Source organism: Antechinus flavipes, chromosome 2, assembly GCF_016432865.1.
Source record: "Antechinus flavipes isolate AdamAnt ecotype Samford, QLD, Australia chromosome 2, AdamAnt_v2, whole genome shotgun sequence".
Lineage (NCBI taxonomy): Eukaryota > Metazoa > Chordata > Mammalia > Dasyuromorphia > Dasyuridae > Antechinus > Antechinus flavipes.
Window position 1 is genome coordinate 43,768,461 of NC_067399.1, and position 18,197 is coordinate 43,786,657.

Here is an 18,197-nt window from a genome sequence, read left to right on the forward strand (position 1 = left end):
GGAACAAAGGAGAGAAAAGACTGGGAAACAGAGGGCGCCATTTTGAAATTTGTGACCAGAAGGATAAGATTTATTTGCCTAAAGTCTTCAGGGCATGTATCTGGTCCTAACAGAAGGCAGTGGGATGGATTCCTTGACCTCTGTTGTTAGGCCCCAAATAGCCAGGCTTTTGTATCTAAACAGGGAAAACTCAATTTCAGGAGCAAAGTTGTAGGGCAAGAACAGGAGACAAGAAAAAAGGACTGGACCCTTGGCCCTTGGAGAAGACCTCTCTGGGAAGAGGAAGAGGAGCAGCTGGCCCAACTGCTTCTCACTCCAAGGTGTCTTGGAGCTGGAGGAGGGCAGTGGAGAGAAGGAAGATACATCTCCAGCCTCTCCTGAGGGCCAAGGCTATTGGCCCAGTGCCCCACTGGTGAGGGAAGGCAGGGATATAAGGAGGGAGGGAGACGCTGGGCCAGCTGTCTCACCTGGCTCACCTGGGCACCATGGCATTCCTTCAGCTCCTGTCCTGCCTGGCCTTCGTGGCTGCTGTCTCAGGTGAGTCCTGTTCCCTGATCCTCATCCAGCAGGCTATTCTCAGCCTCAGTAAGCTCTAGCAGAGTCAGGGAGGTCCCTGGAAGTAGATGCTGCCTCTGCTACTTCCTACCTCTGTATCCCAGCACAAGTTGCTTAAGCTCTGAGGAGAAAAGGGGGTTCATGGATGGCCTCTGGGGTCCCCTCCAGCACTGGATGTCTGGGCTCAGGACTCAGTTGATGAGACTGGAGGGACCCCTGCTTTCATTCCCCCCCCCCAATACTGGCATTCCTTAGATTAGAAATTCACTTTGGAAGGTAATAAGTATTTTCTTTTTAACTTGCTCTTATCCCTGAAGGGATTTAGAGATAGAAGCTTACAGCTTAGTAAAAATTAGTCTGAACTTTTGCTGTCTTCCTAAAGTGGTGTTGAAATGAGCTGTTAGTTGGAGAAATTTGGAGGAAAAAGTGATTTTAGATCTGCGTAATGCTGAGCTCCTAAGGGAGCATGGGGGTGAGGGGAGGAGAATGGGGTGGCCCAGAGTTGAGGAGCTACTTTCAAATTTCAGTCCTGGGTGGGTGGGGCTCTGGCTTCTTTGGCATTTCCGGGGTGGGGAGGCAGCTGTGGCCTGAAGCCCAGGGACAATATCTGGGCACCTGAGAGGGCTCTCCCCACTCCCCAGACCATGGCAAGGAGAGCCCACTGTAGGGAGAACCTTGTTCAGGGAAGGCTGATGGGAACCGAGGGGACTTCAGCTGCTCCTAGAGGCAATCCTTCATTTCCAGCCCCCTCTCCTCTTCCCATTCTCTGGCAGAAATGGGACTGAGTGTTACAGGGGAGAGGGAGGAAGTTCCTTCCCTCATATACCAGAGCCAGAGGATCCCTTAAGAGCCCTCAGGGTGAACCTGGAAATGGGCTTTCTTTGTCCCTTGAGGTTTTGAGTCCTGGCTGGCATAGACCCTTCCCCTCCTCAAACCCTGTCGGTCTTCAGCTCCCCTATCCCCTTTCTTCTATTTCCTACAGGTGAACTGGGTTCAATCCAAAGCTGATTATTCCTGGGAACAAGAGGCTGGTCAGGGTTGGGGGGAGGGGGTCTCCAGTAGCAGCTAAGACTTCAGAGGCCTGAGAGACTGGGGGGGATAGTTAGGGCCCATCCAGCTCCTCCAAGGCCAGGAACCCTAAGCACCTTTATTTTCTCCATGCCCCTAGGCTGTGGTGTTCCTGCCATTGAGCCTGTCCTGAATAATATGCTCAGGATTGCCAATGGTAAAGAAGCTGTTCCTGGTTCTTGGCCCTGGCAAGTCTCTCTGCAGGTGAGTACCTAGACCTGCTTCATGGGAAGTGGAAGTATTACCCCCCCTCCTCATAATTCCCCCCCCCCATCTTTTCCTCTCCCTACAGGATAAAGGGAAGTGGGTGAAGGGTGGAATGGCCAGTGAGGCAGAAAAGAGGCTCCAAGAAGCCTCCTATGGAGTTGGCAACAACCCCATAAATATCAGCCTCCATGACCCACAGCAACTTCTGCCCTACTAGGCAAGGAGAAAATGCCAGTCCTAGCTGTTGTCCATCTTGGCAGGAGACCTAGCCAGTCTTGTCTGGGATCCCTCTTCATCCCAGTCTCCCGGTCCTGCACCCCAACTATGGTTCTCTGGCCCAAGGCTTGCTGGACCTCTTGTCTGCCTCTGAGACTGTCCCTGGGTGCCCAGAGGAGGCCCCTGAGCTCTTGAAGTTTTCAGAATGCAATGATTCCTGTCTGTTCCCTTCCTTTCCAGAGAAGAGGTGCCCACTTCTGCGGGGGCACCCTCATCAGTAACAAATGGGTGGTCACAGCTGCTCATTGCAATGTCAGGTAGGTCAAACTCAAAAGTTTTTCTTCCCTCTTTTGGAGGGTGGTGGTGACGGTGAAATGGGATGAGGTCTTGGGATATCCGGTGACCTTTGATCCATGGGCCCTTCCCTCTGCTTTAGGACAACAGACAAGGTGGTTGCTGGAAGGCATAACCTGATGTCTCATAGAGAAAGGAAACAAGTTCTGTGGATTGCCAAGGTACAGTCTTGGCCCAGGGAAGGGGATGGGAGGAGTGTGGGGTGTGCTGGGGATGTGGCAGCTGGGGCTTCCTGCATAGACTAAGGGCATGTACAAGGGAGAATTCAAGCATTTATGGCGAGCAGGCCCTGTGTAAATAAAGATCATCTCTCTGATGGGAACTAATGAAATCCAAGCTATGATTTACGATTATTAAAAGTTGGCATTTAAAAAGGGCTTATATGTATACTTTGCCAACAAGCATTTATTAAGTGCTTTTTATGTGGCAAACATTGTGCTAAGTTCTGGGGAAACCACAAAAGCCAAAAAAAAAAAAAAACAAAACAAAACAATCCCCCTAATCCAACCAAACAAAAAACCCCGAAAATCCAAAAGTCCAGGATCCCTACCCTCAAGGACCTCACACTCAAATGGGGAAGACTATGTTTAAATAATTGTGTACATAAAGGGTAAATTGGAAGCAGTCTCAGAGGGAAGGGACAGGGGAACTTGCAAATAGTTCTATAGCAATTTAAGACTTGGAAAGCACTTTACAAATACTATCTCATTGTGTTCTCAAGCAACTTTGGGAAGTTGAGATATTTCTTATCCCTATTTTGTGGATGAGGAAACTGAGACAAGCAGAGATGAAGTGATTTGACCAAGTTTACCCAGCTAGTCAATATCTAAGGCAGAATTAGAATTCAAGTCTCCTTGACTTTCAGTCTAGCCCACCATCTACTGTTTCATGCAGCTGAAAGTCTCATGCAGAGGGTAGGATGGAGCTGAGTCTCAAAGCAGGCTGTGTATATTTGTATTTGATCCCTTGTGAAGTAGGGAATGCAGGTCTTTGCTGTTTCCCAGATGAGGAAACTCAAGCTCAGTGAGCTTCATTAACCTAGCCATGATTACACAGAGATGACATAAGTTGTTCCCGTGGGGATGCAGGTATATAGTAAAACCTGCCATTTTTTATTTCAAGATGAAATCCTCCTTAGCTTGCATGAACATAAGCTGTTGAGGAGAATACAGCAGCTGGGAAAAGCTACTTCTTTTTGGAGGGGAGGGGAAGGTAGAAGAGACTTAGAAAAGCAAAGTTGAAGACAGCTGATCTAAGGACAGCCTTTTAGGCTGATTCCTGGGCCAGGAATTCAATGGCTGAGTTCAGATCCCAACTACTGCCTGTTCTAGCCATGAGCAAAGCAGCTAGGTGGTGCAGTGGATGGAGTGCAAGGTCTGGTGTCCTCCTCCCAAGTTCAAACTCAGCCTCAGAAACTTTCTAGCTTTGACTCATTTTGTCTCAGTTTCCTCATTTGGAAAATGAGCTACAAAAGGAAATGACAAATGATTCCATTCTTTTTGCCAAGAAAATCCCAAATGCATGTGACCAAAATGACTCAGTAATAAAGAAGAAAAGGCTTCCTAATACTTCCAGCAGGATAAAGGTGGAGTCTGTGTTCTTGTGATGTAGGAAGTCCCTCATCATCAGAAGTCTTCAGGAAGGCCATAGAAGGGATTTCTCCAGATATTTAGCTAGACTGGGTTACTTTTGAAATCCCTCCTAATTCTGAGGCACTAGAAGGTGTCATATGAAGGTTTGGGGATGGGGGGTGGGGGTGGTCTCAGTCTCTGTCCCTGGTCTTCCTTTCAGGTCATCAGGAACAACAATTATGTAAATATCCTTTTGGGGAATGACATTACCCTGTTGAAACTGGCCATACCTGCCCGCTTCTGGAAAAATGTGTCCCCTGTCTGCCTGCCCAGTGCCAATGATGACTTCCCCGAAGGTACTTCCTGTGTTACAACTGGCTGGGGCTGGACCAAGCACAATGGTGAGTGTGAGAGGGGCTCACTGGGCACTAGGTACTTCCGTATCTTCCATGGCACTTTTTGTTAGTTCATTTACAATTAAGACCTCTCAGTCCAATTCACATACCCCAAACTGCAAGACCATGGACTTTATTTTGTTTGAGAACTAAAAAACACATTAATTATTATTTTCTAAAAATGTCATCTTTTTTAGACTGACTTTACTTTCACCCAGAATTTTTTAATTAAATAGCAAAGCCCTTCCATAATTTTAAGGCTTCAAGCTCAGCAGAAACACAAACAAACAAACTAAACCTTTTTGGGTAGCCTCTGTGTGTGGATGTTTTGAAGAATCCTTCCCATACCTGCTGACTGCCCCCTTTCAAGTCCATTTGTTCAAACAATTTATAAAAGTTTCTGGTTCACTTGCAATTATCACAAAATATCAGAAGCAAATCCAGTAATTAGCTCTTCAATTTAGATTTAATTATAATACCATCTCAATAAAATAAGGAATATTATTATAAAAATTATAAACATTAAATTGCTTGTATTTAAGGTTATATAGTATAAGCTTTAAACAAATAAGAACCATATTTGTTCCTTGTCTCTTTCCAATCTCTTCTGTTTGTGTTCAATGCAATTTTGTTTTGAATATACCTGTCATCAATGTGTATCTTATTATTTTTTAAGTGACATCAGTATCTTTTTATTTCTATATTAGTTCAGATGTATTCAGATGTATTGCTCTCTTCTCTCCTCCCATGCCCTAAATGTCAAGCCTTCTTGCAACAAAAGAAAACAATTGAGCAAAAATACTATCTACAGTAACCTAATTAACAATGAAAATATAATTTTGTCCCTGTAGACCACGGCCTCTCTCTTCTCTGCTAGGAGGAGGAGGGCATGTCAGATAATGGTTTTTTTTTTTTTTTTTGGAACCAGTATTTGTTTTATGCATGTGTTTTTAGTAATTAAAATTTGATTTCCCACAGAATACTCCTTTTAAAAAATGTTTATTTTAATTTTTTAATTTTTATTTCCCCCAATTATATGTTTTAAAAAAACATTTTTTGTGTTATACAAATTTAATGCTGGAGAAACTGAAGCAAGATAGAGATTGGAGTGTGTTTAATAATTTATTGAATGGGAGAGATTTACTGGGACCAAATGGATGCATGGTTTGGTCCTAGGGCTGAATGGTCCCCAAGAATCCAGCAAACAATGAGAGTTCTCAATGATCTGTATACACATGTGGCTCAGACCCAGGGGGTAGACTGAGGCAAGGGCAGAGTCAGGGTGCTGAGAGAGGAATGGGTCTCTGACAGGGTGGGGTGAGCCACAGGAGATGAGATGACATAATCAGGGGGAGGCACCCCGGACATGGGGAGAGGCATCTTGATAAGTCCGTATTTATAACCTGTCAACATTCCAGTTCCTAATCAGCGAACAGAATCTATATCACCAATCAGAATGTATATGAGGGGTACTGGAGGTGGGTCGGGGCCTTTTCTTGGGTTGCTCTCTATAAAAGTTGCAAGTGGGCACTGGATGGCAGCTCTCTCCTGGCTCCAAACACATGCCTTTTGCTCAGAGTTTGGAGGACCCCCAGTTCTGGCAAGATCCTGAATAAAGATTTTGTTCTATACCTTGAGATGCCCCCAAGAGTTTAATTTTGGATAAAATTGTCCCACACACTAAGAACTGTGGCATAACACACATACAGTCATTTTTAAAAACCTATTTCCTTATGTATCATGTTGGGAGAGAAAAGTCGGAACAAAAGACCCTCATGGGGAGGGGGGGAATAAACCAGAAAAAAAAAGTGAATGTAGCATGTGTTGATTTGCATTCAGTCTCCATATCTCTCTGTGCATGAGAATGGCGTTTTCCATCCAAAGTTTACTGGGATTTCTTTAGATCAACGAACCACTGAGAAGAAGCAGGTCTTTGCTAATTCAGTATTGCACAATCTTGCTTGTTACTGTGTACCAGGTATTCCTGGTTCTGCTGATTTCTCTCAGTATCAGTTCATGTCAATCTTTCCAGACCTGTCTAAAATCAGCCTGCTGATCGTTTCCTATAGAACAATAATGTGCCATTGCTTTCATATACCAAAATTTATTCAGCCCTTCCCCAGCTGATGGGCAACCACTCATTTTCCAATTCCTTGTCACCACAAAAAGTCTCTACAGACATTTTTGCCCCCGTGGGCCCTTTTTCTTCTTTTATGCTTTCTTTGGGATACAAAGTAAAAATATCTCTGAAGAAAGTACTGAGCACCCTTTAAGCGCTCTTTCACAACAATGAATGAGAAAAGGGGGAGAGCCAAGCTTGGAAGAGTCTGACAAAATCTTCAGTCCAGACTCTATAAGAATCCCTTCTTCTTGAATCCTTTCTCTATACTCCACCTCTGCCTGTTCAATTCACCAGCTCTGTTTAACCTACTCTCCTGTCTTTTGTCACTACAGCTGAAAGACGCCAAGACATCCTCCAACAGGCAGTTCTGCCCCTGGTGTCTGATACTAAATGCAAGAGATATTGGGGGAAAAGATTCAAGGACATCATGATCTGTGCTGGAGCCAGTGGCGCTTCTCCCTGCTTGGTACCTGCTTCTCGCTATCTCTCTGTACTCTAGTTTTTCTCTTCTCTTTTAGAATCACAAATGTGGTTGCCCTGAAAGGGATCTCATTATCTATATTATAAATGAAGAAACCAGCATTTAGGAAATCAAAGTGATTTAGCATCCTGTTAATAAGTAGCAAAACCAGTCTCAATCTGGTGGTTCCCTCCTAACTCCAGTTCCATGACATCCCTCCCCCTCATGAATCACTTTTACAGAAGGAGAATGAGAAGGAACTTCAGGATGTCTAACACATCTTCAGTGTCCCTACAAACTGCCTGTCACAAGTGGTCATCCATCTTTCCATTAAAACTACTCATAAAAAGGTACTCCCTTCCTAGTCTACTTTTAGACACATTTAAGTGTGAGGGGCAGCTAGTCAGTACAGTGGACAGAGCTCTGGGCCTGGAATCTCAGTTCAAATCTAGATCTTCCTTAGCTGGGTGACCCTGGGTGAGGCATTTCACCCTGTTTGCCTCAGTTCCCTTTTCTGTAAAATGAATTGGAGAAGAAAATGGAAAACTACTCTAGTATTTTTGCCAAGAAGATTGTAAATAGATTCAGAGTGTCAGATATGACTGACAACAATTGAACAACAAAAATTCTTTTTTTAAATTCTTCTTGATTTATTTTTTTATTTTTTTATTTTATAATAGCTTTTTATTGACAGAACCCATGCCAGGGTAATTTTTTTTTACAACATTATCCCTTGCACTCGCTTCTGTTCCGATTTTTCCCCTCCCTCCCTCCACCCCCTCCCATAGATGGCAAGCAGCCCTATATAGGTTAGATATGTTGTAGTATATCCTAGATACAATATATGAACAACAAAAATTCTCTTTTATCCGGTTGGTGACACTGCTGAAAGTCTTAGGTCCCACTTCCATCAGACTGTCAGGAAAATTCTATCTCCCCTTGTTCTCCCAGCCCCATGCAAGATGACACTTCATTCACATCTCCCCTTAATCTACACTGCTCACCCACATTTTCTGCACTAGAAAGAAACAAAATCTGATTACTACTCTCAGCTATGCTACAAGCTCATTAAGTAACACAATCACAAACTTTTATCAGACTCAGTTTTCTCATTTGCCAAATGGAGAGTAATACCCATACTCTTTCTACCTCCCTCTGTGGAAGGTTACAAAGAAGAACTGAGATCATATGGAGTAGCTGGGGGATGCAGTGGCTAGAGCTCCAGCCCTGAATTCAGGAGGACTTCAGTTCAAAATCTGGTCTCAGACACTTAACACTTCCTAGTTGTGTGACCCTGGACAAGTCACTTAATCCTGATTGCCTCAAGGGGAAAAAAAAAAAAAAAACTGAGATAAAGACATGAAAACATTTGAAGAGGCAAAAGCACTTGGATACATGTAATCTTTATTATTTTTATATTTTCCTCCCCTCCTGTAATTGAAAAGTTCAAAACAAGTCTCTGTGGTGTAATGAGAAACTCTACTCATGGTGTCATGATGTCAGTTAGCCACAGAACTTTCAGTTCTTCATGATTTTCATTTATTTCCATACCACCTTATAGCTTCAACAAGCTTCTAAGGCAGAAAAGATAAAATAGTGTTATCTCCATATAATGGTATCCTTTTTTGCAATCCCATGAAGCTTCTGGTCACATGACAACAAAGTATCAGCCCCAGAATTCAAATTCAGGTCTTCTGAGACTGAATCATGAGTCTAAAATCATGGGTGGGGACAGGGGAACAAACCAGAAGAAAAAAGTGAATATCGTTGATTTATATTCAGTGTCCATAGCTCTCTCTGGAGGCGAATGGCGTTTTCCATCCAAAGTTTACTGGGATTTCTTTGGATCACCAAACCACTGAGAAGAACCAGGTCTTTCATAGTTCACCATGGAACAATCTTGCTAGTTGCCCTATAGCACCCTGAGCTGCTTTGGGGGACTGACAGACTCTTTCAATCTCTCTTGTGTCTCATCCCCTTAGGGTGACTCCGGTGGACCCCTGGTCTGCAAGAAAAACAACGTCTGGACCCTGGTTGGTATTGTCTCCTGGGGAGAAGCCTGTTCCATTACCTCCCCTGCTGTGTTCACCCGAGTCACCAAGTTCATCCCCTTTATCAAGAAAACCCTGGGCAACAACTGAGCTGTTTCCCACCCAAGAAAGTAGGTACCTTTAACTCTCCCCATCCCCCAATGCCAATAAATATATCTATACAGGATCATTCAGCCTGTTTTCTTTGCCTTCAGAAGGGATCTAAATGCCCATCGCATGTAGAACAACCTATCCTCAGAGAGCCTCGCATGGTCCCAAGAGGCCAGAACATTGGCAGGAGCTTCTGGGATACTGGTTTCATTTCTAGTGATGATGTTGCTGAGAGAGTTGAGAAGAGGCACAGGACTTATTTCTGTGGCTCCACCTGGCAGAATGTAACATCTAGGTCTTGAAGTTGGGGTTCAGCAAGTACCCCTCTTTCAGGAAGAGCCAACACCATCCCAGTGACTTTCCTCAAGTGTCTAAAAAGTTGAGTATTTCTGGACACTCATCTCCCCAATTTTTCCCGACATACACACTCCCCAAATGCCCACTCATTTCCCTTAATGACTTCTTAGGATACCATATTCTAGGAAAGACATTGCTACAAAGTGGAGTAAAGGGAAAGGTCTGGGGACCATGCCATATGCTGATCAATAGCTAGAACTAGAGCTATTTAACTTTAAAAAAGAAAAAAAAATGGGGCATGAAAGCTTTCACCCGAAATTTGAAGAGATGCCTGGAAGTGACTGTCTAGAAGTTTCATGGAATAATGGAAAGAACTGTTAACTCTAGAGGCAAAGGATTTGGATTCAAATTCTGTCATTAGAAGCTGCTTCCTGCCTTTTGGCACATGGAAAGGAAGGGATGAAGAACACTGGGTAAAAGCAGCAGAGAATCAGATTTAGGTTCAGTGTAAAGAAACACTTCCCAACAAGGGGGAAATTTTTTTCCAGAGTGAAAGAAATAGCTTTAGGAGGTATTGGGTTTCATTTTATTTCCTTTTTTTTTTTTTTAAGCTTTTTATTTTCAAAACATATGCAGGGATGATTTGACAACATTGACCCTTGCATAGCCTTATGTTTCAAAATTTTCCCCCTTCCCCCCAGCCCCACCTCTAGATGGCAACCAATTTGGATTTCCTTTTGATGGAGTTCTTCAAAGATTTTCTGGATGATGACTTGTAGTCCGAGTATTACTCTACACTCTACCTGTAGAGTCTACAGGTATAAGTCACATGAGGTGGAATCCAAATCTTCTTCCAAGGTTGAAATCTTGCGGCAAATTTGTAGTGTTTGCTCTGGCTTCTTCCGGGCTTGCTTTATCTACCCATCAGGGTTCTAGGGCACTCTGAAGGATAGGAGGCATTCTGTCTTCATTGTTATTGGATTAAGCCCCACTAGCTGCATTCCCCCTCCATATTAGGGTCCAGGAACTAGAGCCCTAGTTCCATTTAACCACTGAATATCAATTTGCTTTTCTAAGAGAAAACTGACTTCAAAGATATGGCAAGAACATACAAATACTTTCCCCAACCCCTTCCAGCACATCACTCTCAATTTCTCACTCATAGTTTAATTCCTTCAGAACACTGGTTCTACCAAGTTCACATATGCCAGGTGAGCCCTTATCTCAACTACCACTAAGCTGAGGTGTCAAAGATCCCTTGCCCCTCAGGCACTGATGCTCCACTGTATCCAGAGCATCTACATGGTGAGGTATCTTTTGCACTCATAAGATCATTGAGGCGCTAGTTTAAAAAAAATCTAGCATTTGTAGAGCATTTTAAGGTTTGCTGATTACTGACAATTAATTCACTTAGCTGAGCTGTCCTGGTTGCTGGGTGACTGAACAAGGATTTATTAAGCAGATTACTCTGTGCCAAACACTGTGCCAAATGCTGCATGTATGTATATATGTATGTATAAATAACAACAAAACAGATTTTTGCCCTCCTAGATCTTTAAGCCTTTAATGCCTGCTGTTATCATTACTGTTCTAATCGGGAGAAAATGTGTCAATATCTAGGTGCAGGATATGCAACTACCTATCAAGGAGACACAGTAACCTTCTGGGACAGCACCAGCTCTTGGCACTACCTTTAGCACAAGGCGGCATTTGACTGGGCTTTTTTGGAGCCAGGGATGCTAAGAGGTAGCAGTGATGAGTGAGAACATTCCAGGTGTGGGACAAAACCCATACAAAGACATGATGCGGGTTGGAGACCGAGTATCCAATTGGAGAAATGGCAAAAAAGTATGGGTTGCTGAATCCTAAAATGAGTGTAGGGAACTTTTTTTTTAATGAGTGCATATGGGAGAGGGTCTGAGAAATTGGTGCGATGGGGTAGAAAATTTCCTGACAAAATAAATAAAAAATAAAAAACAACCAAACCAAAAAAAAAAAAAAAAAAAAAGATAGCCCATTACCTCAGAGGAAATATAGATAGAGTTATGGAAAGAAACCAACATTAGGATTAATTGTTCTCCTAAAACACTCAGAGAAGACTCCAGGAAAGAACTGACTTCCAAGTTTCTACCAGGGTGAAGTACAAACACTCCCAGCCAAGTCTGCTAGCAAATATCAAGCCCTGACCACAGCTAGGGTTGGGAGACAACTTCTGCTTTAGGAACTTTCATTACTGGCTCTTTTCAACAATGCAACTATTCAACACAATTCCAGTGGACAAGTGATGGGAAGTGCCAGAAAGAGAACTATGAAGAGTGAATGTGGATCAAAGCATAGTTTTTTCACTTGTTTGCTTGCTTTTTCTTTCTCAGGGTTCCCCCCTTTCAATCTGATTTTTCTTGTACAATACGACCAACATGGAAATAGGTTTTAAAGAATTGCATATATTTAATCTATATCAGGTGGCTTGTTATTTTAGGGAGGGAGCAGTAAAAAAAAAAAAAAAAAAAAAAAGGAGGGAGAAAAATTTGGAACACAAAATCTTCCATAAATGAATGAGGGGACAGTTAGTTGGTGAAGTGCACAGGCTTTGAAGTCAGGAAGACCTAAGTTCAAATTCTGCCTCAGACATTTAACACTTACTGATGCTGTTTGAGTGGTCTAGAGGTTAGTGGCTCTAAGAGAGTTGTTAAGAATTCCCTTTAAGTAAGCCGTGGGTTTTAGGAGTGAAAGAATTCACTCATTCCCAAATGTTAGTTGCAAAATGAAAGTTTATTGTTAGAAATCAGTTTACCAAGAGACTGACTTCTATAGTGGCAGAGCTATGGAAAGTGGAGTTTTGCACCGAGAATGCCGTTCTCAGTGGACAGAAAGTCCTGGCAGCAAAGGGATCTGCCAAGGTCCATCTGCAAAAACTTTAGTTAATGGAAGGTTATTATATTGGGTGTCTTGTTGGGAATTGGGACAACTGGAGCAGATCAGAACCAGTGGAGGCTGGGAGAGCCCAAGTTGGCTCAGATCCAATGGGGGCTGGGAGAGCCTGGATCTCCTATTGGAATTCAAAGGGATGCTTTTTGACCAGGATTTGTAATTGAATCAATGGCTCTGGCATCCTGGAAAGACAACTTGTCTGGGGACGATATGCCTCAGCCAGGAGGGGCTGAGAATCCGAAAAGAATCACAGATCAATAGGAAATACAGTTTCTTCAAGGGATCCCAATTCGCTTCATCCCTCCTCCCCCCCCCCCCCACACACACACAAGCAGTTAAAACTTAAATTCGTTTAAGGGGAAAAGAACAAAGATCTCAACTTCATGTAACTGCTTCAAGCTGACACGGGTCATAGAAATTTGGGGGGGGGGGGTCCAAGCCAGGAGGGGGTGTGAGAACTGAAGACAGCAGCAGAACATCTGACTGTATGTCCTGTGTCCCAATCAGTTCCCATGTGCAGGCTGAAGGGCAGTTGAAAATTCAGTTTGAAGCCTAGAGAAAACAGATCTCAGGAGCAGATTAGAAGTGGGGAGTCCTCCAGGGTGGAAATGAGGACATTTAAGAATGGGACCAGGAAATTCATCAGGTCCCTTCTTTGGGCTGCATTAAGAATGCTGATGGCCCATCTAACTATACCGAATGCCAAAGAAAAGTAGGAGAAAATGCTAGGAGCAAAAAGTTTTTAAAAATGCTCTGAATCCCTGGGGTTAACGGCTATATCCCAGGGTTAATTTTTAAAGAGAGAGTTGGTTCCTCAGTCTCACCTTAAAATCACCAAGATGGTTTAGGCAAAGATCCTGAGCCTTCCCCTCTACTATTCCCACTCTTTATGGGGGAGGGATGGAAGGGACCAGAGGGAGCTAAGAGTGTCAGGTTTTAGTTCAGATGAGAGAGTTAAAAAAAAAACAAAAACCCAGCTCTTTGTAACAGCAGAGTGGGAGAAAAATCGAGGGCTCAGAATGGGCTCCTCTAGTTTTGGCCTTAGTATCTTGGCTTTGGACCCCTGAAAAAGTTGGGGGGTGAGTCCCAGGTTTTTCTTTAGGCTGGAAGTTTTTTTTTTTTTCAGTTTTGAAAGAGACACTTCTACTGGACTTGCTTCGGCTATCCGCTTTTGCCTGAGGGCAGAAGTGTCAGTATGAGTCCCAGGATTGGAAAGAAAAAGAAAGCACTTTAAGAACACACTTTTAAGCCTTTCAAGGGCTCCAGAGAGTTGGTATGTGGAGGAAGTTTAAAATTCAGCTAATCTAATCAGAGTTCAAGTTTTGAGGCTAGGTTGATTTTCAAGCAAAAGTGTCTCTGCATTAAGAGACAGCCTAAAGGTGAGTCTTTAGGGTTCCTAAGCTTTCCCAATTCTATAGCTGTCATCTTCTCTGAGCGTCCCTAGAGAGACAGAAAGATGTGACAAAAGCTCTCCTCAGTAAGAGGGCTATTTGTCACCCCACAGAAATTTGTCCAAGAGGCCTTGGGAGAGGCAAATATGCATGAGTGGAAGACTCTGGACAGCTCTACCTGTGTGCCCTTGGAGTATTTGAGGTGTCCCTCTGCTATAAAAGGATGGTATGGTGGTGTACCAGGAAAAAAAAAATCTCATGAACGGTCACCAAATGGGAAATCAGCTGTCACTAGAAAGACTGAAATCCTTAATTTCTAGGGAAAAAAAGCTTTAGTGTCTTCCATTCAATAGCTCCTCGTCTTACTCTAGATAGTATCCACATTCTATAGCTCCTCGTTCTTCTCTAGAGAAGGAGAGCAACAAAATGTTCCTTGAGGTGTAATGCCAGAGAAACTGAGACAGAACTGGAACAACAGAGCAAGGGAGAATTTGTCAGGGACCAGCTACAGAATAGAGAACAAGTCTAGAGAGAAACACACAGGAATGCCCACAAGGGAATTCTGCAAGCTTTTTAAGAGGCACCAAATTGAAAATAGTTAAGGAGTTTTCAAATAGTTTCAGTCTCTCCTTCTAACTCCTCATTTCCCTGCTGCAGTCCGGGAATAAGAGAAAAGAAAGAAAGAAGCTAGTTTCACTCTCTTAACAATTGAATTAAATTTGTTTTGGAATTTTATTCTCCAACCATCATTCCCAAGGTCTTTCTTGAAGATGCAACCTGGCCAGCGTTGGAGCTTAGAAAGGAAACCCTTAATTGCTGGCAGGGGCACAGAATGCCAATCCAGAAAAATAGGAGAGAGTGTGCTAAGGGCAAAAGTTCTTGGGACTGAGAAAATTAGGAGCAAAATGTTCCCACATGTCTGTTAGGTAGGAAAGTGAGAGAAAGAACATAGTCTGCTTTCCACAGCTAGGCTATTCATCTCTCCACAAGGAGCTGAGGAAATGGCACTTTAAGCAAGTGCGCTGAGGAGAGCAGTTTAGAATACTCTGTCTTTGTAAACATGAGCATGAGCATGCAAAAGCATAAAAGGCTGTGATAAGGTGGGGAGGGGAGGAGATGGAGGGCACTGTTCTAAGGCAGGATGACCAAATCAGGGAAACCAAGTCCCATGTTAAAATGTATGATTCAAGCATGCTTCCTGAGAGAGCCAGAAGCTGTGGCTCCTTTAAGAGCCAGGCAAAGGGTCTGGGAGGGCATGGCCCGCTTGTCCAGAGTGCAGATAAACTTCTGTTTTAAAAGTTGGTGGACATCTTTTCCGGAGATTTGAGAAGATAAGATCGAGTCCCCAGTCTTCCCATTGTACAGTACCCCATTGAGGGGACAAGATAGGAGCATTTAAATGACATGTGGGAGAGGTCTGAAAAGGCCTTGGTTCCTCTGCCATCCCCATACTATGGAGGAGGGGAAGGAAAGACCAGAGATGCCCAGGGAGGATGGGAGAGAAAGAAATGCAATGTTCTTATCCTGAAATAGCCCAGGCAATAAAATTCAAGACAGCGGCAATGAGGAAGATTTAGCGTTTATTTGGTACCGAGCTCGGGATGGAGTTCTAATCGAATTCCGTACCTTCACAGAGCTAAAGACAGCTTTATAAACGTTTTTTTTTGGTTCGGCTATGTTACATTGGAATCTATGATTAGCATTTCACAACAGGGTGCGAGCAGATATTAGATCAATCTTGAGCACCACCCACCTGGAACAGATAACCTTAAGGGCATCCCCAGTCTTTTAAAATACAAAAGAAATCCCCAATCTAACTAAGCAAACTTTCTTCTGCTGGCCCGAGGCGGGAAGGAGGGATTTGTCCATTTCAATCCGGTGCTTCCCGAATATTGAGGGCTCCTCTGTCGATTCCACATAGGAACTTGAAGGAGGGGGAGCTGACCAAATCCTCAAATCTTGCTGGGAGAGCAAGACCTGAAGGAGATGGCCCCACCCCTGTCCAAAATGTAGCAGCCAAGGGTAGAGAGATGTTCTCTAAGCTCACCCCAATCCAGTGACCTTTGTCCTCGTGGCTACAGCCTGGTCATTAAAGACCCCAGTGAATGTGATGTGGGAAAGCTTGCTTTCTAGATTCCCATCCTCTCCTAGTTGTAATGTAAATTGCCCTTTAACTCACAAATCCTGGTCCCTTTGAATTCCAATAGAAGATCTGACCTGTTCCCAGCCCCACCCAGATCTGAGCCAACTTTGGGGCTACACTCCAAAGCCCCTCGAGCTAAGTCTCCTATTATAAAAAGGCCACACTGGGAACCCCTCTTTGCAGAGATTCCAAACATGGTAGCCATGTGAGGACCCTCTGTCCACTGGACCCTCTGTCTAGTGCCCTCCTTATCTCTATCTTCACCCAATAATAAACCTCTTTTATCAATCTAGCTCTCTGGGCCAATAAGTGCTTTTATTGGGAACTTGCGCCGCTACTAGACCCCCTTGTGCCGAATCTGTACCCCAAACCTGCCACTAGACCTTAACTCTAATTTCATTTAGGTAGCCCAAATCTAGACCTCAACAGATGTAACAGTGGAGTGGGAGAAGGGCTCAAACACAGCTTCTCTTAAGTTTCTCCGGTTATCTCCCCAAAATAGATCAAAGAGGGTGCTGGCCTGGGACCCCCAAGAGGAGTTCCTAGAACGGCCATGTGTCTCCTTGGTTTGGGGGGAGGGGGGCGGTGTTAAAGAGATATTTCCTCTCATGTCTCGGAGTTCCTGTCTGAGAGCAGGGCTTTCTGTCGAGAGCTTGAGATGCAAAGGAAGATCCTTTGTCTCTGCAGGAGCTGGGCAGAGGGAGTTTCCTCAAGCCAAGTATCTCTGCTCAAGGAAGGATTTTTAGAGGCAGAGGTGTTTCTAGATTGTGGAAGAGTAAAAGCTTTTAGTTTTCCCAAATTTTGGCAGCCTCTCTCGTATCTCTGGAGTCAGAGAATGAGACAAAAGAAGGGCTTTTGTCAGTTCACAGACATTCGTAAAGAATTGTGTGCAAGCATAGAGCTCTAATAAGGACCCAAGCCTGACCTGGGTGGCTTGGGTGTCCACTACAGAACAGGGAAAGAAAAAAAGTCTTTTATCTTGTCCAGAGTCCCAGGATTTCCTGGTCCCACTATCTCTAAAAATAGAATGTGACCTAAAGGAGGCTTTTTGCCAGAAAATGCAAATTCTCTACCCAGGTGAATACTGCTCACAGCCCAGACCCGATCTGGGAGTCTACAACCTTTAGAGATAGAGTGAGACAAAAGAAGGTCTTTTATCAGAGAACGCAGGTATTCTTCCTGGAAGAACACTGCACCAACAGCTCAAAACCCAAATTGGTTCTGAGTGTCCAGATAGTCAGGATTCCCGGTCTGTCAGGGAAGCATAAATATGATACTGTTTGAGTGGTCTAGATTCCTGGTCTTCTGGAGGTTAGTGGCTATAAGAGAGTTGTTAAGAATCCCCTTTAAATTGGCCGCAGGTTTTAGGAGTGAAAGAATTCACTCATTCCCAAATATTAGTTGCAAAATAAAAATTTATTGTTAGATAGAAATCAGTTTAACCAGTGACTTCTATAGTGGCAGATCATTGGGAAATGGAGGTTTGCACTGAGAATGCAGTTCTCAGTGGACAGAAAGTCCTGGCAACAAAAAGAGCTGCCAAGGTTCATCTGCAAAGACTTTATTTGATGGAAGCTTATTATATGGGGTATCTTAGTGGGGGATGGGAAGCCCGAGCAGATCAGAACCAGTGGGGGCTGGGTGGCCCAACCAAGTCAGAATAGGGGCTGGGACAATCCCGGATCTCCTATTGGAATTCAAAGGGATGCTTTTTGACCAGGATTTGTAATTGAATCGAATTTGTAATTGTCTCACTCTCTGACTCCAGAGATAGGAGAGAGGCTGACCAAATTTGGGAAAACTAAAAGCTTTTACCCTTTCACAATCTAGAAACACCTCTGCCTCTAAAAATCCTTCCTTGAGCAGAGATACTTGGCTTGAGGAAACTCCCTCTGCCCAGCCCCTGAAGAGACAAAGGATCTTCCTTTGCATCTCAAGCTCTCGACAGAAAGCCCTGCTCTCAGGCAGGATTCAATTACAATAGATGCTCTGGCATCCAGGAAAGACAACTTGTCTAGGAAGGATATGCCTCAGCCAGAAGGGGCTGAGAATCTGAAAGGAATCACAGATCAATGAAAAATACAGCTTCTTAAAGGAACCCCAACCCACTTCATTACTAGTGGTGTGATTCTAGACAAGTCACTTAATTCCAGTTGCCTTGCCAAGGAAAAATATTGAAAACTATTACACATATTTGAAAAATTAAAATACTGTTTAGGGAAAAAAAAACTTTCAAGTCATAGATTGGAGAGAGAAGGGATTAATTTAGGAGCAGAAGATTTTTTTTATTATTATAACTTTTTGTTGACAGAACATATGCATGGGTAATTTTTACAAACATTATCC

The 18,197-nt window shown here is 43.5% G+C and overlaps 1 protein-coding gene across 1 annotated transcript; it reads left to right on the forward strand.

Annotated features, from left to right (window-relative positions):
- The first annotated feature begins 485 nt into the window (after positions 1 to 485).
- On the forward strand, positions 486 to 9,165 carry LOC127547690 (chymotrypsinogen B-like). The gene is made up of 7 exons (XM_051974659.1): positions 486 to 537; positions 1,724 to 1,827; positions 2,287 to 2,363; positions 2,483 to 2,561; positions 4,192 to 4,372; positions 6,821 to 6,954; positions 8,931 to 9,165. The coding sequence occupies exons 1-7, from the start codon at positions 486 to 488 to the stop codon at positions 9,087 to 9,089; spliced, it is 786 nt and encodes a 261-aa protein (XP_051830619.1). The 3' UTR covers positions 9,090 to 9,165.
- The last annotated feature ends 9,032 nt before the right edge of the window (positions 9,166 to 18,197 follow it).

Excerpts from the sequence above, each read along its gene's own strand:
- LOC127547690 (XM_051974659.1), top strand. The coding sequence starts at position 486 with ATGGCATTCCTTCAGCTCCTGTCCTGCCTGGCCTTCGTGGCTGCTGTC. Across the intron at positions 538-1,723 it reads CTTCGTGGCTGCTGTCTCAG|GCTGTGGTGTTCCTGCCATT; the intron begins GTGAGTCCTGTT and ends CCATGCCCCTAG. Across the intron at positions 4,373-6,820 it reads GGGCTGGACCAAGCACAATG|CTGAAAGACGCCAAGACATC; the intron begins GTGAGTGTGAGA and ends TTGTCACTACAG.